Genomic DNA, 26,607 nt, shown 5'->3' with positions numbered 1-26,607 from the left:
CGGATATACGTGCATAACAAAAAGAACATAAATAATATATATTTTTTCTTAAGTTACATTAAGTCTGATAATTAGAAGCCATAAAAGCCGATACTTTTATGGCTGTACTTAAGACATTTTATATTTTTAATTTCACATTAAGCCTGATAATTAGAACATTAAGAAACTTCAAAATTATTTCATTAGAAGCTCAGGATATTAATTATACATCGATTTTAAATTTATTATTTCGAAAATTTTTGTTTGTGTTTCATACTCAAATTCTATGTGTGATGTAAGTATGACCCTGTTTCCCTTAGAAAGTCCTCCAAGATCACATCCTTCTCTTAGGCAGATAGCTTTACCATAATTCCATAATTCTCAAATTTAAATCATATTTCAGAGTTTGACAGCTCAAAGTGTGTTTCAAAATTTAACAACAGAAGTGGAATTTTTAAAAGTGAAAAACAAATGAAAAAAAGAAAATAAAAGAAGGGCTATCGAATATTTAAACATGCATGTCTCATCATTACATCTGAAGAAACAAAAGCTACTGCTAGAATTTTTTCTTCAACATTTACACATTATTTTTGCATTTCAGAATGTCTTCCTTTTCCCCAGCGCGCCGTGTGTTCCAATAACAAGAGTCGTTCCGAGTGGCAGAACGCGCCTTTTAAGTAACACTTTCGTAAAATTTATCGCCGAGTTAAGAGCGCTTCGTCCCCTTCCTTTTCTACCTTCGTAGAGCTATTTTAAGCAAAATCGGGAGGGTAAGATAAAAAAAAATTCTGTCGCAGAATACAAGACGTTTCTAAAAAGAAGGGATCAAGACAAAACTGAAGTGGAGAAATCCTTGCTTAGTTTTATTTTGCACCGATCTCCATTGTTAAGAAACTGAAAGGCTCATCCATCAATTGGGTCTTTAGTTCCGAAATTTTAATTAAGGAAATGCGCTCAAGCTACCTTTAGCTTAAGAACGTTTTAATCAATTAAATGTAGCAATCAATTTAAAACATGAAATTCGTATCGATATAATGGCTGCATTACAATAAAATGCAAATTGATAAGTTATTTAGCCATATCAAAATCTAAAATATGCCACACCGGTAAATCTTGAAACATACTAGGTCTATTCCAAAGTGATAAGCATGATTTTTCTTTCTCAATGGAAAGCAAAAGGGACAAAAGAAAGTGGGAATCGAGATAGGTAGAGCAGAAAACCCTTCACATTCCTGGCCCACAGTCCGACCTTCTTAAGCTCTGCATCAATCTGTTTATTAGTAATATTGCGTCTGCGTATTAGTTTTTGTGTCTAGTCTCACACAATGTTAGAAGATAACGTTTTGTATGAAACTTGGAAAGTCAGTATCCGAAACATTGTACTTACTACGGGCAGCTTATTGGAAATGCTGAATTAAAGTTCAACAGTTAGAAGAGAAAGGCTGGCTGTGAACTTCGCAGGAAGTTTCGAGGATTTGTCTTTGTTAGTAATATAAAAAAAAATCACTACGTGGACGAATCCATTTTAAAATTTAGGAAGCTTATTCTTTGAATGAAATGATAAAGAGAAAATCATGCAAATACTTTTAAAATTTTCAGAATCTGGAGCTAAAATACTAGAGATAAAATACAGTACTTATTTGTCAGATATTCACTACATAATTTAAATCATTTATCTTAAAAGAATGCTGAGCGTCACTAGTTGTATCTACTTCAAAAATCCTTTGTTTTAAAGACAACTACTTAATAGAGCTGAGGTCGAATTCATATCATACATTTAAAACGTATAACGCATTTAAAATTTTTATTTAATAAATTTATTTACTGTCAGTATGGATTTTCTTACTCTTGTTTTACAGTCGTATAAATTTGTGTATTTATTTTACATTTATTATGTCCGCTATTATATTTTATATGTTAAATAAATATATTTATTTCTATTATTAATTTAAGTGCATATAATAGGCACCGTAAATCCTTACTCTGCTAGGATTTTAATTTTGCTCAAGAATACGTCCTTTAAAAATTATTCTGACATTTAAAATTAACATTTTGAAATTTTAAAGTCTATAAAGAGCAACACTGAAAAATTCAAGTTGAGGACAGTGTTAAAGCTAATGAACAGTTTAATTATTGGTGTCAGATAAAAGTAAGCTTCTAATGTGTAATAACACAAAAAAAAAAAAAAACCTAATCAGTGATCGGAAACTTGCATTTTTTGGTTCACAAACGGTCCTTCGTTTCCCAGTGCATTCTATGCGCGGCCATGATTTGCTGCCGGCTGTTTCGTTTTGCCACAAAGAAAAGTAAACAAATAAAAGCAATCCCAGCTCTTACGGTGCGTACAGAAAGAGAAGGGTTCTGAATTTTTCTTTTATTTTATCCTTCCTCTGGAGGTGAAGAAAAAAAATCGGAGCTGGGTACGATCTAGGCAATTTCCGTTGCCTTACGGCTCCCCAGCCGACAATGCTGAACCCAGAAAAACCATTCAAGAAATAAAAACACAGCGGGAAAAACAACCTTGAAAGAAAGAATAAGGTCAGTAATAGAGAAAATGATCCGAATATAATGGCCGGTGAAGAAAAAACAAGAAAGGTTTAAAGAAAGGGACTGGCGAGATTGCTCTGTTTCTCAGTTCTGTTTGTTCGGCATCACTGCTGGTGGTTCCTGTTAAGGGCTAGTGCGTGTGATCTCTGGAATCGTCAAAATAGGAAGAAAAGGGATGTTTGGGGAGGTTGTCCTAGAATGGGTTCCGATAGCAGCCGTAGATCACAAGCTGAGTGGTGCGTTCACAACAAATGCGCTGAGAGGCTAGGAGAGAAAAATAAAAACAACAAGAGTGAGCTCGCTTAGTTTTAAATGTGATCTGCTGGGACGTTTAAGTTTGAAATTCCAAAACTAAATGTGTTTTGCGGCGATAAAAAAGATTCTGCCCATGTCTCAGTATCGGTGTTGCTGCAATTCTAACGTCTCTGGGAACATTTAACGCCCCTTCCAGGAGCAAGAAAGTTTAGGACATTTTTTTTTCTCAAAAACACATTTGCGAGCGGCATTCTGAAAAGATTTATGGGAGTTCAATTTTAAAAAGGATCGTAAAGAAATTTTGGAGATACGCTAAAAGTATTTTTAGGAGACTCTGTGATCCTATGCAGTGATAGTCGAATACTTTTGCAATTGTAAGATTTTAACTGCAAAAGAACTATAAACTATTAAAAGAAATCTTCAAATCAAAATATCAGTATCTTTTCAATAACTGCGTAAAGATTATATTCTCGAATATGTATATTGCAAAGCTGTACATTAAGCATTGTTAAGTCATAAGAAATAGAGATTTGCGATATTTTCGTAAAATATTCAAAAATAGTTCAATTTATTGCATTAATCTGAGCAGGTACGATACATATGCACACACGCCATGCACAAAAGACACACAGGCAATAAAGGTTACACAGAAATTTTAAAAATACGATATTTTTTGAGAGATCACTTCTAAAAATGAAAATAAAATTTAGACTTCTTTAAAAATATTTCTTATCTTGATTATAAAATATATCATAATATACATTATATTATACAATTTAACTGTACCTGTTCTCTGTCCAAGAGGTCCTGAGTTGTTAGGAAAGCATAGAAAATTCAATTTGTATTAAAACAAACACAACACTTTCACACTTTATGAAAAGCCAACAATGAATTAAAATGTAGATTGATAAGATATGATTATGAAAAACTGTAAAGCACTTTTTATGGTATCTGTCTAAAGACATGATTATCAAAAACTGTAAAGCACTTTTTATGGTATCTGTCTAGTAGGAATACATTTAAGATTAATCATCTAAGATTAATAATAATCTACACATTGATAATCAGAATTTAATTTTATAAAAATATTATCAGCTTAAAGTGATAAGGTTTTAAGTTCCCTGCAATGCAAGATATTAACGTTTACCCTAAAAACAGAACTAGAGTATAACATGAAAATTGAGTTGTTTCCCAATAGGATGATTTAGTACTTGATAAAATGCATTGCATTGTTTTCTGCTACAGATAAATTATGTAGTTATATCATCTGGTCTTCTTCGGAAACATATAGTTAAGACTAAAAGTCTAAAAGAGAGCTATTGACGTTTTACCAAGTCTTATAAATACCACAGAGATAGGGAAGGGGTCTGAAGAACCATTTATTAATTCAAAAAACGTCCCGACTCATGCTTACATAAGCCAACAATTTTGGCTTAAATCAAAGAAAATGAAGAAGGTTAAGTATAGGCTAACGGCTTCGCAGTTTTTAATAGCGCGCAAGCTGACTCTGATCGAATTCGTCATGAACAAGCCTAATTGGCAAGAATAACTCAACGCCGCAGAATTCTAATCGCTAGAAGATCAAAGTTAGCAACAAGGCCTTCAGACAACCAGAACACGGTCTCACTTTACCCTCCAAACCTTCCTTTAAGTAATTCTTTCTTTCTACCTAATTTGAATATTGCGCGCGCTGGAAATGGACATTTTAGCAGTGGAATGAAACGAGGCTTGATAGAGGAGTAATTTATAAAAAACGAATTAGGAAATTAAAACGAACCCATTCACAGTAATTTTGTATATTTAGCGCCAGGATAACCTTGTTATATTTTTGTATCACATATTAGAAAACTTATAAGAAACAGTACCTCTTGAAAATTATTTGGGTATAATCAAAAATTAAAAATATTACTACTCTGGAAAAATATGACATTCACGGTATATTTTATTCACCCATCTTTCAATACATAAATTAATACAATACTGATTTCAGTCACGTAATATAGTTACGGCGAATGAAAATGCAGCAAAAGGGACCGAAAAATAAAAATGTTTTCACAATGCCAAATTTTTAAAATAAAAACAATTTAGAATTGAATATTTAAATTGCAGCCTTTATCAGTTGACTATAAGCTTAATCAGATGTAACTGATTGCATACTTATAGTTAGCACTCACATGCCGTTTAACATTAAAAATACTATTTTTCAAAATTCCTTGCGAGTGATTTTAAAGTCGTTTTACTTTCTTGTACGAAGTAAAGGAAGTAATGTAATCACGAAAAATTCCGGGTGTCCTATTTTAGAAGAAAATATCCATTTTGACCGCTATCGAAAGCAATTTAACGATGTTTTCGTGCGACATCTCTACGTAAGGACAAAATAAAGGACTCTTTTTCCCCAAACGGTTTATAAAATTGATTTAAAATGAATTCAGAAGAGATTTTTATCGTGGAGTCTGTACATATGTATGTATGTATGAATCAAGCATAACTCAGAGTAGCCTCAGAACGCTCAAATTTTGTGTATGGGACTGCTATAAGATGTAGTTGTGCACCTCCTTTTCTGGTTACCAAAAGTATATAAATATATATATTTATATACCCTGAGTGAGCTCATTTTTTATGCTTTTATACATATTGGTAAATTGTGCACGTTTTGCTTTAAAAATGATTGAATTATGTTATTTTCCGATTAAGGCATTTGTGCCTTTAGTTAATGTGCATGAAATAGTTGTAGAATTAACAACAATTTAAAAGTTGCTTAAGTGCGGCTAAGTATAATTTTTGTTTACCATAGCAGCTATATTTGTTTAGATTTGAAAGTTAGCAGAACACAGAATTAAATTAGTTTTTACACCAACTTCAGTATATTTTTGCCGATTTAGACCAAACGTAGCTTTCAGTTTTGTGCAAATCTGCCTTGTTGTCTGCTGGCCGAATTGCTTGTTTTTTTGTAGAAATTTTAATTTTAATTGTAAAAATTGTTTTTAAAATTATTTTAACTAAATTGGGTGTATTGTTTTTTTCCATATTTTTAAGTTTTTAATGAAGATATTTTGAGGATTTATGCATTTTTGCATTACCGCGAAAAAAATTACTGAATTAAATGAATAAGAAAGCTATCTCTGATAAAAGTCTAGGAAATAAATTTAAATTAAATGCAACAAAAAATACGCATAATTTAATATTCCGTACAAGGAAGTCATGTGGTGTCATTAGATTTTTTTCATAATGTCTGTACGTACGTTTGTATATATGTATTTAGTATAACTCAAAAGTGATTAAGCATAGAGCGTTGAAATTTGGTATATGAGACTGCTGTAACATTTAGTTATGCACCTCCCATTTTTACTTAAAATTAGAAATTGCCATCGTTATTTCAAAAGTAATTTCTACAGATTAATGATTTACTTGTTTTTATGCTCCGTTGAATGACTGATCGTACTTAATTCCACACAAGCTATCTATTTTGACCAGTTGCAAGAATTTTCGCTGTTTCCTCATGTAATGGGTGTTTGAATAGCACCCGAAGTCTGGTGAAGATGATGAAAGATTTAAATTTGGTTAAGATGCTATAGTAAACAATAGTTCTTCTGCATTCGATTAAAACCATATTTGTAATGACTAACGTGTGTAATCTGAAAGGCCAAAAATAGCCTAATATCGTAAATCGTTCTACATGAAAGTTTTCAAAATAAAAACTATAATCTTAAAATCAGATTTACACACCTAAAAATAATTTTCGTGAAGATTTTTCAGATGCTGTCTCTCGATACCTTTCAAGAAGAAAACGTTGCAAAAGTCAATTGAATACACATCTCGAAAATTAATAATGCTTTATATGGAAGAAACAATATTTTGCTTGATTTTTTTTGTTAAATCTTTCGAAATCTGTTCCACTGACAAGAGACCTTAGCACGCTGAAGCAAGTCATGAAAATGCAAAGATATTACACCAATTATTGGCTGCATGATATTAGTTTGATGATAAAAGTAATTAATTTTTGCTTTTGATCCAAATTTAAGTTTGCGACTTTTCTAAACTTATAGTTAATTTTTCCGAGTTTGTAGTTACAGCAAATTTTGCTGCAGCTTTAAACATATTTTCAAAATTTTTCTCCGATTTTCGGAGACAAAACAATTTTTGAAAGCTTTATGTCCACGTGGTTTCCAGAAAAATGTTTAGCTATCGTCAGTTTGATACATAAATCGATAATTCATTTAGTGTAACGATATATTTATATTTTTACTAGAAGTGAGACAGAGGCGAAAATAATAATTTATTCAATATCAAGAGCTTGATGCATTGTTTTGGATATCGTTAAATGATAGGCTTAGAACACATTTTCCGTGTATCTCTGCGTTGCAAAAATTTCTATCAAGAAATCATGTGATGAAAGTTTTCATGCTGTTCAAAATAAGTACTTTCCGCAGATGAGATAATTTCATTATAAGATTCCTTTATAAATAGTTGGTCTTTTTTTTTTGCTGGAAGTGCGATGTACTCCAAATACTTTGATTTGCTCCTTCGTATTGTAATATTTCAAAATGTACGTAAATATCCATATAGAGACGTACATTTAACACACTCCTCAAACATTTATTGATTTCTGCAGGTATGATTGTTCTGACGTTTTGCCAACTAATATTACATGACTGTGGGACATGCACTTCGTCGAGTGGTAATAAAGGTTTAGTGTTTAAATTATAATGTTAAAAATGAAAAATTCTAAATACAATAAAAATACGTTATTTGTATAAACACAACTGAAATTACTAGCACGTTTTACTCAAAACAAAGAAAGAAAAAAGTATATGGTTTAGTTACCTTATTAAAAAGGGTTATCAAACTTATGCATAATATTAAAAATTATTACTCGAAACTTACTTTATAATAACCATAATACCTTTTCGACTGGGTAATCATATCCTACTTTAATAAATAATTCTTGTAATAGCCTAACTGTAACAATACTTTTTGAAGCCATGTAGCATACCTAAGATGTGTTACACTTTAAGGTACATTAAGTTCAGAACAGTACTTTAAGCAACTAGTTTTAGCGAACGTACAAGGAAAGAAAAACACGCTGTATGCATTTTGTAGGAACAAGAACAAGAATGTTTAAGGACTAAACAAAGCTTCTCCTTTGAAATTTACAGCTCTAACTCCGAAACGATATTCTTGGCACATAAATCGCCCGCAATTAAACTCCAACAACCTTTACGCAAGCACTTTTACCAGAGTTGCGGCTATCTGACTAAACAATCGCCGGAGGCGTAACTGGGCGAGGATCCTTTGTATTGGAAGTATCTTTTACGACTGGACAAGAGGATACTTCAATTCATATTTACGACTGGGTATAAACGGCTGTAGCCTGTGTTACGAGAAACTCTCCCAAGCCATTTACATCAATCTTGGAGCGGTGTTTACTGCATGGCTATACTCTTGTTTATCGAAAGAGATTCGGGACTTTTTTCTTCGTTTACATCTACTATCTGCATTGTAAAATCACTCCAGAATTTGCATTTAACACGAACTGAATACGATATTTGGAAAACAGTTTTGTACATATTTGTTCTAGACCATAAATTAACTGGCTACCACTGAATTATTTTAATAAAAGGCGAATAATAATTTCGAAATTGTGAAGTTTCAACAATTCTTCATACGAAACTGAAGTAACAGGATACTTACATAAGTATATAAGGACATTAGAATAAATATAATTTTAGCGTAGGGCATGGGGCAGGATAACAAGTTTGATGCATCTTATAGCATCCTTCAAAAAATATCTAAGACTGCCTAGATGATGATTATGAACATTTATCTAATTAGCGCATAGCACATTGATTGTCATTACATAAATATTGCATAGATGACGATAGATAAATTATGAGTAGATGATGACTTAATATTGATTGGTAAGATATGATCTTCATAAATGATAATTTAACATTGACTTCACTATAAAAACTGCATATTAATGATAATTTAATATTGACTTAATCTATAAAAATTGAACATAGATCAAGCATATAATATTGACTACCACAATATATGTAATGGGTATCATAATACGACTTTAAATTGGATCACTTGGATATTGGGTATTACAATACCACTATCATATCACACTTTGATACTAGATATCACAATGGAATTTCCTCGAAACTTACTATTATAAACCGAAAGATTATAAAATATGCCTGCACGTGAAAAAATTGAAACATTCTGTGCTTTATAATGCAATATCTTTGATGATTCTGTATATCCTGATACCTTATTTCTGTCTTTATTGAAGATGACTAAGGTAAAACCCATCACAGTTAAAGAGATAATAAAGAACACCAATTTAAAAGTTCCTTTTCTGCTTCATAAATGACGCATTATTAAAACATTTAGTTTAAAGTTTCGTTTCAATTTTTAAAAAAATCATCAAATGGAATAAAAGAGTACACTAATTGAAATTAGGCAAAATGAATATATGATACGATAGTCAAATTGTCATATTAAGTAAGAATACGCTTAATAAATCTTAGGGTATAAAAAATAGCTGAAAGCCCGAAAAATGTTACAATCTGAAACTTTCAGGTAATAGCTTAACACCTCAAAGACATCACCTAACACCTCGAAGTTTAAAAAAAGTACAAAATCAAGGAAACAAATAATGATAATAATAATAAAAACAAAATTGCAGTCTTATCTGGGTATGAAGATTCTAGTAATACCTCACACAAGTTTTAAGTTATTCAATCACGCCAGATTTACTATTTTAATAATTAAAATTACTTAAAATCGCATGCAAAATTACTTAAAATTGTATTACTTAAAATCGCATGTTCGAAACAAGCTTTTCCAAACACCAAAGCCAAATAACAGAAAACAAAATTGTGGTGGCACGTTGTTGTGAGCAACGAGTTTGTACAGATCTCCTCAATAATTATGCCAAATGAACAGAAAAAAATGGACCCATTGTTCAAATTTATAACACCACACAGAAACAAAAAAGCTTTAAATAGCTCAAGGAGAACACACAGATAAGGTAACAGTTCTTATCGCACAAAAAATATCCCAGATCAGCATTATCACTAACACAGTAAGCTTTAAAACGCCAAACTGAATTCATTTTAAAATGCTTTCTGAAAGCTTCGAGAAAAACAGTTTATAGGGTTTTCAAAATGCGTTTTCTAAGAACTTACAAAAAGTCACCAAGTTGGAAATTAAATTTCCAAATGATGCCTACTTTGGCGGCAAAAATCTTTGCTAAGATCTGTCAGAAGACTTTCTGTCTATGTATTGACTTCTAATTAGCTACCTTCAATTTTTAAGCGTTGACTGATTCCACACAAGATCTACAACTCTGTTGTCGAAATAAATATCTATGAACTCTTATACCACGAAGTAAATACAATAAATAGCAACAAATACATGAAACAAAAATTAAATGACATGACTACATGAAATGCAACGAATAAGCAAATAGATAAATAAAAACAATATCAAACGTTAAAACAATACACAAAAAACAAAAATACAATAAAATAGACTAAAATATTTTAAAGAAAATTACAACAATATTATTTCATTGTAAATTAATGCTGCGCGGGTACTCAGCGCAGTTATCTAACGAAAAAAATCAATTTAATTTTAAAAAATGTGGTTCTGATTTTATTTCACTTGACTTCTTGCGTACGAGATTTCGAATAAATATTTCCTTCAAATAACAATATTTCAATATTTTACATTTTGACTGGACACGAAATCTGTGAGCTGAATGCGATAAACACCTCGAAGAAAGCGTCTTAAAAACTTTACCCATTCAAAATAAAGTATTTTATGCCTCGTTTGTGAAAAAGAAACCGTCCAGTTTAAATGTACACGTTTATCCACGTAAGTATTACGCTTCCGAGTAATTTTAGGAAATTGAAATTCTCTTCACGAAAGTGAGCACCAGATGGCGTCCAATCAATTACTACACTCATCCGTATACTCCGCACAGAAGATTCTTCGTTTTGATGAATGACAACATTTACTGGAAAACGAAGATTTTTTTCCTTCTTTCATATTTTTTAAAAGTGTATGAGACTTTCTCTTCCCTTTTTATACAATCTTCTTGTGGACCAATTTGCTAGGGAATGTTCCCCCTCCTTACTTTTTAAATCCAGTCTACACCCTTCCTTCTTTCTTTGAGCAGCGCGCGGACAACGTAGTCTTGCGGTTTACAATCGTTCATTTTTTGTAGGCCTTTTCTCCCACCGCTTCTCATCCATCTCGTTGTTAGTCATTAGTGAAAGAGAAGTGAGCGCCGTTATTGATCAAAATACGTCGTTTCGGTTTTATTTCTTTTAATCAAATTACATTCTTTTTCTTCTCAGCAGCGAATGCATTAAGGCTGAATTTGTTTTTCTTGAGTTGAGAAAGAGAGAGAGAGCGATGACGATTTGTTCCCACTGAACGCATATAATAACTCGAAAACACCGAACATGGATAGGAGGAAGGAAAAATGGAAATTTTTTAAAGAAAAGCCCAAAACCGAAAGACGATTTCGAGGAGTTCAATTTAATGAATAATATTTTTCAAAAAAGTATTGTTTTGCTAATATGAGAAAGCGAATTCAGTCATTTACTATTCAGCTCTCATAATAAATAACAACATATATTTTGGCTAGAGACCTTATATTCATCAAACCTATACTTATTATATTTGTTGCTCTGTATTATATTTAAAGAAATTAAATAATAAAGAACCTGCATAAATGTATGTATGTTTCTCGCACTGTGAACAAACAACGGTACCTAAAGCCATCAAATTTTAATAACGTAGTCTTCCACTCAAATATGGGCAGATGGAAGCTGGATTTTTTGGAATTTGTTTCATTGACTATTTCAAATTTTGTAAACGAATTTTTGTTTGAGAAACTCAACGATTTCAAAGCGATCAGTGGCAACACACAGTACGGAGTAAAGTATTTTTGTCTCCAGCGCACGAGACTTTCGATCGGAAATTCTTAAGATATGCTGTTTTCAAATACTTTTATCCCAAAGGTGCATTAGCCCAAATGTTCACGAAGCGTATATGTCTGTGTAAATGAAGAAAACGCCCAAGGCGAATTATAGGGTCGTAATATAAAGTCTGACAGCTTTCAGATTTTTTATATTTATTTTTTATTTGTAACACAAGAATATTTATTATTAAAGGTTCTTAATAGTAAGAGGCCCACCAGTGGTTTAATGATTAGACAGTTGGACACTGGTTATTCGACTTTGGTTCATATTGGAGTTTTTGTAGTTTCCCTCGTTTTCCGTTAGAAATGCGAATATGAACCAGTTTCCCTTAGAACATTTTTTACGAAGGAAAACCTTCTCTTCAGCATATTTGTCTTTATGTCCTTTGCCATAATCCAGATCAATTCGCTTATAGTAAGTGAAATAGAGTTCAAGATTCGCTTTAAAGGACTATTATAAAACATTTCACCATTAAAATAAGACAAAATTCAGCCAAAGATTTTTATTAGGGTACGTGCAAAATCTCAAAAAGGTTCGAGCTATTCGATACACATCTCACTTCTTCTAGTCTAAAATTATTCTGAGCTATGCTACTGAAATTTTATTGCACAAATAAATAAAAATAAGTATACTTAAAAATATAACAAATGTGGCTCCATCTAATGGAAAAATAAAAAAGGAAATTCTGAATAACGTAGTATTTCACTCGAACACAGGCACCTGGAAGTCCGAATTTTGAATTTCGAATTTGTTTTATTGTCTGTTTCATATTTTGTAAAATTTAAAGATTTATATCCAGCCACCATGGCTGCCTATCGGAAATTCTAAAGATGTCTGTTTTTTAATATTTCGTGATTTTTCAATTGAATCGAATTTTTTGTGATTGTGCCAAGAACGTGATATTTAATGGATAAAGTAAACACATAAAACATTAATAATAAAAATATAAAATAATTGTAAAGCCATCTTAATAAGAAAACTGAACATTGTTATGATAAATTGAAAAAGACTGAAAAAGCAGAAAAATGTATGCCAACACTAAAAAGAGAAAGAAATGGTTCAGTGGGAGTGAGTATAACAGCAGACTGGTAAACTGGGAGTTCAGCAAGAGCGTAAAGAACATTAACAAACCCTTTGCACGACTGTTAAAATCTGAAACCCTTCAGTTTGTTTTATTTTGTAAACCTTTGAAGAATTTTTTATTAACAAATTCAACGATTTGAAACCAAGCAGTGGCAGAACGGTTCGAAATAAAACCTGTTTAACCAGAAAAATCAATTAAAGTTCCATTCCAGTACCAACCGAAAGCCTCCTGACAGATAATACACAAGATTTTTGCCTTCTTTTCTCTGTTTCTTACCGCAAAAGCACTGTAGTCACAAATGTCCAAGCCTCAGTGGTGATTCGAATCTGAGCCCATCAGTGGGGATTCAGTGCTAATTACAGTAACAACTGGATAATATAAGAAAACTGAGCCTCATTCTGATTGTTTGAATTTCCAAAGTAGTTACTTCATTGGTCACAAGAAAATAAGTAATTTCTTCATCCCTTTGCTTAAAATCAAAATTAAATGTTATTAATTATTAATAACTAAACTCGTATACAATGTTCGCAAATATTAAGTTTTTTCCATCAAGCGCAGAATAATTGTTTTCTTCTGTTAAGGAAACTGCTCTTTTTGACCCATTTTTCAACCAGACACAACGCTAAACAAATGTTAGCAAGCTGGATATTACAATTTTCAAGCTGATGAACAAAATAAGCACCTACTTTGATTTCGGTTTAGTCTTAAATGTAGTTTCCTGAAACGTGTAGTGAAATGCAGAAGTTCAATTGCTGTTAAAATGTGTTTCTATAAAATGAGTAAATGTTAAAAATGTAAACAATTTCTATCATTTAATCACTTTGGCTTATTGTTACAAATGTCAATGCGTGATACTTTGAAATAAAGAATTTTAGCAAATTCTAAAAGGCATACATCGCCCTCATTATCTAGGACATAAAAGTTTAAAATAATACTCAAATGTAAAAGCAATCATTTTTGAATAGGGAAAGAAAATTAGAAATGGCGGAAATAATAATACACGTCACAATACATATATCCTTATTGTACCCATTTGTCAGCTTAGATATATTAGGGAATGAAATACTCTGACGACATTGAGCATATAAAAAAAATGATGGAATCTTGATATGTTAGAGCTCAGTTTCTAACAGTAATACTAACAGAAATCCGTAATGGACGAATCTTGCATTGAAGGATTTTAAAAAGCTTTACTTTAAAAATAGAAAAATTGCTTTCTCTCTCGCAGCTGCCAAATACTGAAGAGGAAGACGAATAATGATTAAAATCCTAATCCTAAAGCCCATCTGAACACGCGGAATGCCTGACTGCTTTTCTAATAAAAGGCGTCGAATGCGATCTGTCAAACACTTTCAAAGACATGTTCTCCTAAAACTTCTTAGGGCTCTTATGGAATAAAGCATTCCCCTAATTTGCCTCATTTTGCACATTTTCAAATGTGCCGCAAGCAACATTTGATCTAAACCATAACTACAAATCGCGAAATTTGAAAGTTGGCTTTTTCTTTTCATCCATCTAGAAAATCTGTCTGCATTTCTTCTGAAAGATTGTCGAGTAATTTCTATTTTCTATTATTATTTTCTCTCGTTCCCTTCACAGTTCCATCTTTTCCATCAAGCCTGGTATTAAACTGGAACTTTTCGGTCTTAAATCACAAGGAGATATATTACACGGAAAAGCGGAGAACTGCGCAGTTTCACATGCGCAGATAACGGAATGTGCAACCAATTTCCAGCACGTATCAGTCATTACTATTCTACCCTATTCGATATGGATAACGATGTAATATTTCTCTCTGCTGGAAAGGAAAAAAATGTTAAATGGCATTGAGAAAACGGGAGAAAAACATGCCATCTTCTTTCCCTTACATATGAAAGTGATCCGAAGCCATACCTAAGTGATTATGAAGATGAAAGAAAGAAAAACACATCAGCTTTTTAAACTAAACAAATTTCAGCATTAGACGTTAAGCGATGACATCGAACTAATCGAACCACTTCATATACTTAATGACAATAATTAGAAAAATTCTGTTCTTCAAGGAGAAATATGATTCTACACCATTTTGCTGAAAATAGTAAATTAAATGTACAAAATGAAATGGCGTTAATGCAAAAGAAAACGTACTTTTATTAACGTCTACTTAAATTAAGCAGAAAAGAAGGTTGCTTCATAAAACTAATACAAATCTATGGCTGAATACTGCCAAAAGCACAAGATATCAAAGCAATATCATCATTTCAAACGCTTTTTGTCCTATGATCCCTTATATTTCAATTTATTACTCTTACGTTTATAAGGTATTTTCTCCCTTCTTCCAGCACGCCTTCGTGTTGTAAAGAAAGCACATGCAGCTCGTATTTGACAGGTTCTTCACATCACCTGCTTCAAAACAATATAATGACTTTAAAAGTGGTGTCTGAACTAAATGGTTGTGGACAATTTTTCATCACTACCAGGCTTTGGGAACTAGGTCCCCTAATCCCCAGTCGCCCTTTGAAACGGAGAGTACGTAAGATATTTTCTCCCTCCTTGCTGCGAGTTTTGTATATAGTCAACGATTTTATGGAAATTACACATGAAATTGTAGTAGCTTTTGTGTGATCTTACATAAACTGCTTGAGATGAAGCTCAGCCGGAAAAATACGATTAAAGGCCAAGTTCGCTTTATATTGAGATAAATGGCTATCTCGCTAAACTGGAGAGATACCGGCAAGCTGACGACTAATTTTTGTCGTCAAATTTGCAAGATATCGACAAAAGTCGACAAATTTGATGAGAGTTTGGCGACATTTTGGTCCGATCCCTTTATAACTGTAACTGGTATTGTAATTGAATAACTGTAATTGATCCCTATATGTAAGGCACGTATTCGAGAGTTCCAGGTTAGACTGCCGGCGAAGACACTGCATATTTTTCGAATATCTTGCTTCAAAATAATCTAATGACTATATAATATTTCGTTGCCTTGTCGGTTCCGTTTTAATAACTCGTGTTTCGTTAACTCTACTCTAATGCTTCATTAATGAACTGTTTATGGATATTTTGAAGAGATCTTAAATTAACAATTTCTAAGTATTTTCTTTGCTTATATGGGATAACATATCAATTAAATAAACAGCAACTAGATCGAGAAAATATCAAGGTACCTAAACCACTGTAATATGTAAAGGAGGCAACTAAAATTAAACTCGTATCTACAAAGATTAAATCGAACATTTTTTCAAGATTTATTTCTACAAAAATATTTGTTTACCTATTAATTACGAAATAATGTTGTTTCGCCTAATCCTTCTTATCCAAATTATGGCAGAAATATATTAATCAGGATTTTATAGATGTAAAGAATACACATGCATACATACATATTGTTGCTTTCTATGGATTCGTCGATTTGGAGTGATTAATAACAACACTTAATGAAGAATCAAAAAATCAATTCGACACGTTTACGGTCACCGAAAAGCTATGATAAACACGCTGAAAAAATTCGCAACACAGCCTTCAGGCTTATAACGGCGAAGACAGCTTCACGGCAAAGCACTAAAGTACATCTCCCAACTCGCTCTCAGTCCAATCTCTGAACTCAAGACACTACTACATTACTGAATTCATGATACTTTACTACACTACACTACTACACAAGACATTCTTTCTCCGCGTACAGGGAGGGTATATAGAGCTTTAACCTAATTTCCGGAGCATTCTCGGGAAAACCGCTAAGAATGCTTCCTAGAATGTATTCGCTCCATCTATGGTGTATCGCCAATTTTATCGCCAAATGGTCGATTTTGAGCCAAACATGGCAACTTTGCCTTTCACTGCCACTTTCTGGCAACAGTAACCATGCTTTGCGGGGAAGCTATTTTACCGCCGTCGGGATTTTCGCAACTATACACAGAGTGTATCAGTACAGCTGTGGCAAACGTTCAGAAGAGATAGACTACACCTAGACGACGGGAAATCACATAGCAATGCAGGGTCGGAAACACTTTCTTGCCACAGTAGTGACGACACAAAACGCAAAAAAGGAAGGACACAAACAGTGAGACAAAACATGTTTTATTATGTTTAGTACACCAGAAACCTACAAACAAGAACAAAAACAAACAAAGATCGTTATTAAAGAACGTGTTACGTATTACGACCTCGGACGTGATGCAGGCCTCACTTTTCTGGTGAATGGATGATCTGCATCAGGAATGGAAGATGCACGACGCAAGGTTCCTGCATCACGGTCCGGGTCAAAATTTCGAAGGCCTTCTTTGATAACGATCGTTGTCTCTTTATGTTGTTTTTTCTTTGTTTTTGTTGTACTCCGACTAATACACATGTTTTCACACCTCATTCCCCCCATATCCCTTATTTCTTGACTTCTCCCTTATATTAACACAAATATATATTTCGGAAACAACTCCCGTCAGATAATAGCTTGTGTCTTTGAACAAGGATGTAAATATTGTAGTATAGAACTTTATATTATACTTATTATTTTTTTTTCGTTTCTGTTCAAAAGTGAAACGAAACGTAAATTCAGAGCTCTTTAATTGTTTGGATTTTGATGTTTCAAATTATTACTTCTTGATAAGTCGATCTGAGGCATTTAAAATAAATAAATAATTAAACTGCATCCAGCTTTAAATATTTTAAAATTTTTATTTTAGATTTTTATTTTTCTAAATACATTTACGATTTTTTTTTAAATTTTTGGCTTTTGTCTTACTTTGTTCTAAAAAAAGTAATAATTCCATATGATTTTCAAATTAAATCATTTTAAAATTCTTTTAAAATTTTTTAAAATAAATTTCCAGGGTAGTATAATCTGTTTCCTCTAAGTTTTAGTTTTTAATACAGATGTATATATATATATATATATATATATTAAAAATGATTTCCCCTGAAGAGCCAAACTGAGTTTCGAATTGGGCTAATCTACCATTTACCGCTTCTTGGTTTATGTATTTTAGCTTAAGTCATTTGTCACACTTTAATTCTAATGTTTAAAATATGCCTTACTTTGGTTAGCATATTGTTTACAATTAGTACTGAATATTATTTGTAAATATTCAAGTGTTTATACTGTTTATTTAATCTTTATTACACATTTCATAGCACTTTATTTTACTTATGTTAATATTTTCACGGCACCACAGTATCTAGGCAACTTTTTGGCGTACGAACTAGGAATTTTCTTTTAACTTTTTTCTAAATTTTGCAGTTCAATGCGCAAAGTTTTTGACCACACATGTCTTTTATCGTTTATTCTTTTTACTTTAATTATTATATATATATATATAATTAAATAAAAAGAAATAAAATGCAGTTTAAAGGTATAAAAATATTTTAAATTTCAAGGATATTTTTGCGCTCTCACCTACCTTATATCCGATCAGAAATATAGCCTGATTAAAAAAAAATTATGAAATAAAGAAATATTGCAGTTTCATTTCAAGTAAGAAATATATCCTATAAGTACACATTTTTATTCTCCTTAACAAAGGCATTTCAATGCAGTTTCACGAAAGACGAATTTAGGAGTAATTTTACGTACAATTAATTTACTTCACAAATTTCATTCTTTACTTAATACACTAATTAAAATGGCGCAACTACTTGACCAACACAAATGCATTTCCTTCTGTATAAAAGTTTCTTATTATCCTTCCCCGCAATTCCACGTATTGTCCCTAATAAAAGCGCTCGCTCCGAAATCGATCTAAGAACAATGTCGGAAGAAACCGCATTACAGGAATGACCAACAAAGCTTATTCCACATTTACTGAGGTTAGCAGAAACCACGGCTCATTCGTGACAAACGACCTTGTGATGCCTAAAAGATGTTCCTCGTCATAGGAAAAATGGCTTCAGTCACAGAAAGCAGTCCCTCGTTTTGTAAAGGCACCTTTTAATATTTCTGCGTTCCTGTTGTCCTTTGGATACGCAAATATCATTTGCTTCAGTGCATTCTGTATTCTTCGGTACTTCAGTATCGAAGAACATGGAATATCCTGAAGAAACGGATACGTTCTTCAGTGTAGAAAAATTGTTCTACGCTTTCAAAAATTATTTGTTTATACAGTGTTGTTTTATCTAGATTCATATTTAATATTAGATATGTTTGTTCATAAAATGAAGTGTCGTAAGGTTTCCAAAGATTCGAGTGCTGCTCTCGTGCGCTAGGATGTGTTTTGTGACGACCATTATGATTTTCAAGCATATCTATAACATACATAAAAACAGAAATTTGTTTCTTCTAATACCCTTCATATTTTTGTCCATATTTTGTTTGTACGAAAGCTCTGTATTCATATATTTTGTCAAGGACACCATTCTTATGTTGAACATCATTTTCCTCTAATACTTATTTCTTATATCCATATATTATTGCCATTAAAATATACCATTAAGCGATGCGTTCTGAAGAATATTTTGGATATAATATGTATCGCTGCAAACAGAAAACAACGAATATTTCTAGAGCATAAACTAATAAAAATTAATAACAAAGGTTTCCTATAATAGACATTTTTGTGGCCTATTCTACAACAACTGAAAGAAAAACATAAATATATATCAGACATCTTTCATAAGTATTTTTATAATAAATCGCTGCCCTTTTCCAATATTAAATAAATGCTAAACCTCTTGCGTTATATATTCAGAATTAGTGAAATTTTATCGAATTGTAATCTTGTTAGTAACATAAAACATCATGACAAACAAATTACAGAATTGTGGAAGTTTAAAATGCAAATGTATTTTCGGAATAAACGTCAATTTAAAATCAAAAATTCAATTAAAGTTCTTCGTTCGGCCAAACGATGTTTAATTACATTCCGGTAATAAAACATGAGTACGTAAAACAATTCGACGGATGTTTCAAATTCAGAAGAAAATTGTATAGAATGTATGAAAGTATTTCCGTAAACCAACGCAACTTTCCCGCGGAAAATCTACGCAGTGTAATAAATCAATGCCACTTTTAATTCTGCAAACTGTTCTAGAAATATTTGAAACAAAGAAAGAATGCAGACTGATATTCCTTTGATCTTCAGACTCTTAAATGAAAAGAGAATTTTGCTTAAACTCCAAACCAGTTCCGTATCAAGAAAGTTTTTCGATATAATCTATTTGAATTATCTGAACGATATAATACTTGTATGACCATGCCTTTTGATTCAATGCTATATTTTAACATCACTTTTAAATCATACGCAGTTTTTATTTCTTCACTAATGACACGTACACAATAACAAATTTCTACGTGAATGGGAAAAGTGTGTTGAAAAATATTGGATGGAACAGGGAAGGCATTTAACTGGGTTTTTGTTTTCGGTATAAAATTTTCTTGCATTTTCAGATGACAAATAAATATAACCGACCATACATGTATGCACTCAACCAACTCATCAGTACTCGAGACATAAATAACAAAACGCTGTAAGTTTCATCTGAATACTTTCGAAACAATTGATAAATGAAGAGTTGCTCTTTGTTTTTTCTCAAGCAATATTCATACATAAAACGTTTCTCCTAAATGTTCTCTGTACGTTTCAATATGTTCAAACATATGTCAATATGTTTCTTACTCGAAGCCACGAGGTTAAGATCGATGATGTAAGCTCGTTGTATATCTTCGCGATCGAATATTTCGAACTCAAAAGATTTTCGGTTTTTATCTTAAGTTTCTAACCACTTATTTTATATTAGTTTTCTATCCTATCGCTCTAAATTTTATTTTCCTGCCAGAATGTTAGTTTCAGATTCGCGCGATATTCAAATTAGATAGAAAGAAGAGACTATTTAAAGGAAAGTGTTAAAGGGTAGAATCAGAGCTTGTTCTGCCTGCTTGAAGGCCACGTTGCTAAATTTGATTCTCTTGCGATTAATATTCTGTGGCGTTGAGTTATTCTTGCCTTTACGCTTATTTATGTCGACTTCGATCAGAGCCATCGTGCGCGCTAGTTAAACTGTGAAGACGTTAGGCTATACTTAAACTTCTTCATTACCTTTGATTTAAGCCAAAAGTGTTCGCTTCTGTAAGCACCAGTTGGCGTCATCTGTTAAACTTTATCTGAATTAATAAAAGGGCCCTTTACACCCTTTCCATGTCTTGATGGTACTTATAAGACATAATTATAAATACCAGATTGTCATTACGTTCGATAAGAAGACCGAAACTCTATACTCTCATAAAGTTAACTTTCGAAAGACTTTCATTAAGATGTCCATCCCTCAGATAACTTTAGGTGTTAACTAACTTAAATAAATTCTGATATATAGTAAATAATTGCCTACCTCCTTATACATATGCGTATAGATTGCGTTTAACAACTACTGTAAACATTAAATATCAGAAAAAATATTAAGTCATTTAATACTTCTAAAGATGAAGTTTAAGAAATGCATTTTTCTTGAAGCAGATAATGAACCCATAATAATTTAGTCTGATAGAAGGAATATACGTACACATAATAGGCAAGAGAAGAATACGTTGCATAGAAGGGAAAGTTCCATTCAGGTTGAACATAGTTAATTCACTTCTCCCAGTAGCATCCGGTATCGCGAGCTCGGCACAATACCTTGGGCTGTTAGAGTAAGTGGAGGCACTCAAAAGGGAGGACGACAACAGGTGGTAGCGACAGACGTAAAAACGTAGATGTCGTTTCCTAGATTGTGATTTCTATCCACCTACAGCAATCAGTCACGGAGCAGATTTTTCTGAAACGTTTTCAACTTGCCTGAACATGAAAGGGGGGGGACATTTTCGACACTCTTCTTTGGCATAGTAAAATATGCATAGAGAAGTTTTGGAAAGAGAGAGATTTGGGGAAAGAAATTGGATCGTTTGCAGTACGGTGGTTATGCCAATTTTACGTGAATGGCGTGGAAAATATGGACTAGAAAGTACAGTTTGCAACTATAGCTTTATAGTTTTACTTGAAATATAAATGTATCTTGAAATGTAATCTATGTCGCCGGTATGAGCACTTAGTTCAAAGACATATTTTAAAGGTTAATTTTGAAAGGTGCTCTAAGTATTTAATTACTTTTTCTTACTGTTAAACAGTTTATTAATATGAAATGAACAGCAAATTTTGAGAATTGGTCGCTAGTTAACTAAAAGGAGTAACCATAGTTAATTGTTACTGGAGACGTAAAACAAAAAGAATCAGCGTTATGTTTGTAAATTTTGCAGGACTAGTTTCAATGGTTTAACTATAGAACCATTGAAACTAGTCTTGCAAAATTTACAAATATAACGCTGATTCTTGTTGTTTCACTTCTCCAATAATCATTATCCGGCATGTTATTTTAACCAAAATCATAGTTAACTATATTTTTACATTTAGACAAATCTCTTTAAAATAATCACATTTAAAATAGTCAACTGCCAGCATTCAGCCTACATGAAAAGTTCAAAAATTAATTTATTCCTAAACTATAAGAATTTATATTAATATATCCATAATTTGAAGCTAAATTTTATCTGGATTTAATTCAAAGGAAAAAGTAACACAATTTCGAGGACCTGTTTTGTTCTAAAAATAGTTCATTTTAATAATTTGTAAAATATTTTATATCTGCTGTTCGTATTTCATCCAAAGTATTTTTATAACTAGCATAATTTAAAACTTTTTCATTTTAACTTAAATCGATGTGAAGAAAGCTTAAAAAACTTAGATGATAACTACTGCATCAAAGTTGTTCTGAGTTCCTTACTATTTATTTAAATAAATAATATTTTAAAAATCATTTATATTTTATATTTATCTTAAAGAAACGATATGAAATAAAAACAACAAGTTCACATTAAATGCACCCATGCATTAATGCATTAAATTATTCATTTCTACTTCATGATGTCAGAAACCGCGAGGTCAGTATTTCCTGTCTCATTTTTAATTATGTCACACACAGAATCTGAAGATCTCACTTACTCATACTTCAGCTTTACCACCACACTTCTAAATCGCCTCGGTGATAAAATTAATTAGTTACTGCTAAAATTAATTAGGATATAGTAATTAATATCGTTTCATATCCCATCTATTTCATTTGGGCTGTTCAATCACTCAGTATACATTTTACTTCTATTTAGTAGTTAATTCTTAGATTATTTTCATACCAATATTGCATTTAATTGTTTTATTCTATGGAGTAAATATTTTATATCACCTCATAATACAGTTTTTAATTTTTAATAATACATGTTGACAGCTGCATAACGTACGACACTGAATGGATCACGATTACTGTAAATGGGTTTTCTTTGCAGCAATATCTGTCAGGCACACAAGTTTCAATCAAGTAAATAATGTGACACCGATAATGCAGGTGGCTTACGATTGAGTATTAAATATTATCTAATAATGAATTAAGACAGTTTTATCTAGTTGTCACCAAAATACTACTATTACAAATATCACATGTTATTAATTTAATTTAAGTTCAGAATAACAAATTTAAATAGTTAATAAGTTTGCCCTACAGAACAACCATAACTCCTTAGCTTACTTCAAACTAGGTTTCGATTCCATATATCAATATTTCAAGGCAAGCAACATTTTTGGAAACGTTGGTACCATAAACATTACCAAATACAGATTCAAAAGTAAACGCTGAAGCATGAATTTCAATTCAGCAATTCAGTGATTTGAAAAAACGCTCTAGTATGATTTCAGAAAAGCATAACATTTTAGGTAACGATGTAGTATGGAATTTGCCGCTTTAGTTAGTTATTAATTTCTTAGACGGAGCCACTTGTTTTAATCCTTGATTTTTTCCGCACATTTCACTGCACGTTAGAATGAAAATACTACTAATTTTGTTCTTATTAATGAAGCTATCATTATTGAGTTATGAACCTAATGAAATTTCGAGAATCACACTGCTAATGCTTCCACGTGTACAGACATTAGGCATTTTTTTAAAGCAGGAAAGATGAAAAATGAGCAGTGCCCTTGCCGGGACACGAACGCGGTCCTCTCGAATACACACCGAGTGTGCTGACCATTACACCACGAAGGAATGCTAAGAAGGCGGGAGAAATACCTTACATATTCCCCCTTTTAAAGGACGACTGGGGATTAAGGGACCCAATCGCCAGATCCTGATGGTAAAGAATCATCATCCACCACATTTCTTTAGTTCGGGCGCCACTTCTTAGAGGGTTTTTTTTTTTTTTTTTTTTTTTTTTTTTGAAACAAGAAAAGTGAAAAATGAGCAATGCCTTCGCCAGGACTCGAACCTCGGACCTCTCGAATACGCGCTGAGCGTGCTAACCACTTCACCACGAAGGCACGCTAAGGAGGCGGGAGAAATATCTTATAAGGTTATCATGCAGAAGCATGCGGGATAAAAATGATGATTATTTTGTGCTCATCCTGTACTGCATTTATAATATGGCTGAGCGCCTCATAAATGCGGCTCTTTTAAGGGTCATTCCTCGTTTTGTTCTGTAAAATAGGAGGTAATTGGAAGTAATTAATTTAATAATCATAATAGAATAATTTTCATTTATATATTCTTAAATAATTTTATTTACTTTTGCATTTAAATATAACGTTGTAGTGGTGCCATCTAAGAAATAAATTACTAACTAAAAGCGTCAAATCGCTTATTACATAATTAACCTCATTTAAATTTTTAGAGAAGTACGTAGACAGTTTTGATTTTGCTACCAAAGTATTTAATTCCCAGGGGATATATATAATACTATACTGTTTAATCTCAGCAGGGAATACCCTTCGGATATGTAAAATGCCAAAGAGAACAATACTCGAAAATAACAGATAAATGTAGTAGTAACAACTTAAATGTTAGGTTTTCCTGTCGGGCAACAATGCAGTTCGGTATTGAATAATCCGTTAGATAGGATACAGCCGCCTTGAGCATCGAAAAATTACATGTTGGAACCAACACACCCTGAATGCAAATCTCGGGTAATTTCGAGGATCCCGTCAATTGTATCTCGGGTAGCGATGCCCGATAATGTATGCAAAGCACACGCAGAAAACTCTCTTAACCCCGGGCAAAGGCGTAATAAAATTAAGTATTCAGAAAAATCCGGCCTTCTTGTTTACACACACATTACAACCTCCTAGTAAAAGATCTAGAAGAGAAAAAAACACAAAGAAAAAAAAAGGCAAAATTTTTCCCATCAATGATAGGGGGCCTGCGTTATGTATATACGTGGCATGGAAAATAATGAAAGTTGATTGTTGCCTGCAGCGGATTTTCCCAAGCTTTTGTTTGCAATCAATTTGTTTAATGGGATACGACTTATTTATTTGGTAGATTTTAGTTTTTCATTATTTAGCACTTGCGGTGAAATCACCGCAAGTGCTTCGGAATTTTTGCCCGGGATAAACGTGTGTTACGTAGCTGATAAGAGATTTAAATAAATTATTCATTTTTGCTCAGCAGATCTCTTAGGGTGTTTGCCTTAGCGAAAGTAGTGTCCAGTGCGCTTGTATCGGAAACACTTTTTCGTAGTTTTTTGTTAATTTATTTATTCTTCTCTCCTGCTTATAAAAAAGCGAACTTCTGAGTAATGGATTACTCATTAATTATGATTCCAGCAACAGCGAAGCTTTTTGTTTTGCATATTGGAATTATCTCGGATTTGAAGCAGAAGAACTAAGATGATAATTTGGTATTTTATAAAGTGCCTTTTATCGTCTAATGGGAAATATCAAAAGTTTCTTCGAAACACTTGGAAACTTTTAATAGAAGAATACAAATTTATAACCGATAAAAATAGTCTGATAATAGTATAACTAATATTAAATGCAATCAGGGGTTATTAAATGCAAACTTGAAAAGCACTATTTAACAAGAACAATATGGTATATTCTCATTTATTTTCAAATGCAAACATAAAGCATATAATTAAATAGTTAATTATGTTTTAAATTTACGTATAATGTGCAAAATTTAAAATTATGTACAAAATTATTCGGCTAGCGTAGGAGAAACTGTCAAAAGTTATGGTGCTCTTTTTAATTTCTGTTACAATTAGCTATCTGGTTACTCTTTGGAAGTTGCTATTTTAACTTAATTTAAACATTAAATATTTTCATAAAAATCCTTTTAAAATAAATAAAGAGGAGATAGATTTATCATATTTTGATAAAAGGTCATTAAATCTAAAATTAAAGTACAAAAGCACTGCTTCTTGAGCTTGAAACTATTTTGCGTGGGCATCTTTTGCATTTACTGAATGAAAATTGGCATAATATTTGTCTTTTACATAGTTTTCAGCAGTAAATATTTCAGCGGAAGTTAGTAATGAATATTAAAATTCTGAATAAAAATTATTCCCGCAAACGGCGAAGGATTAATTCTTAAAAACAGAAGCAAAGTAATAAATGGAAATCAAGCTCAAAATCTTACCCAGAATTATGTCTACAAATTACTTGCTTGGTAGTGAATGAAATTCAATGCACTCAGACTAACATAATGAGCACTTAACATGTTAAATTATGGTAAAACCAGTCAAGAGTTTTTTTAACAATTCCAGAGGGAAGTAATTTGAAATGTAGAGTGAATAACTAACTATTACGTAATGGAATAGTACCGTAATCAATACAATAATTAAGTCCTTCTCTAATCTTGGTTGAAGATAAAATACCCTTTCAACACTTCCTGAAATGAATGTCCTCAAATGTAATTTGTGGAGGAAACTTGATATTCAGTATAATGCAATAGACGCCACTTAATTGGCTCGCAAATGGA

General features: G+C 32.1%; 1 protein-coding gene across 9 annotated transcripts in view; it reads right to left on the bottom strand.

The window, feature by feature from the left end:
- LOC118188395 (semaphorin-1A-like) overlaps positions 1-26,607 on the bottom strand; it is a 905,788-nt gene that overhangs the window by 134,961 nt on the left and 744,220 nt on the right. For 7 of the 9 annotated variants that reach the window (XM_035358817.2, XM_085818328.1, XM_085818327.1 and 4 more), the window contains one exon: positions 3,568-3,588. The exons of the other annotated variants lie outside the window; for them this stretch is intronic. In XM_035358817.2, the coding sequence (XP_035214708.1) occupies positions 3,568-3,588 (21 nt within the window). The remainder of the gene's footprint in view (positions 1-3,567; positions 3,589-26,607) is intronic. 9 annotated transcript variants of the gene reach the window in all.

Source organism: Stegodyphus dumicola, chromosome 6, assembly GCF_044657685.1.
Source record: "Stegodyphus dumicola isolate Sdum_Otavi_A_Nest chromosome 6, ASM4465768v1".
Taxonomy (NCBI): Eukaryota; Metazoa; Arthropoda; class Arachnida; order Araneae; family Eresidae; genus Stegodyphus; species Stegodyphus dumicola.
The sequence above is the reverse complement of the archived record's forward strand: the minus strand, read 5'-3'. Positions and strand labels throughout refer to the sequence as shown.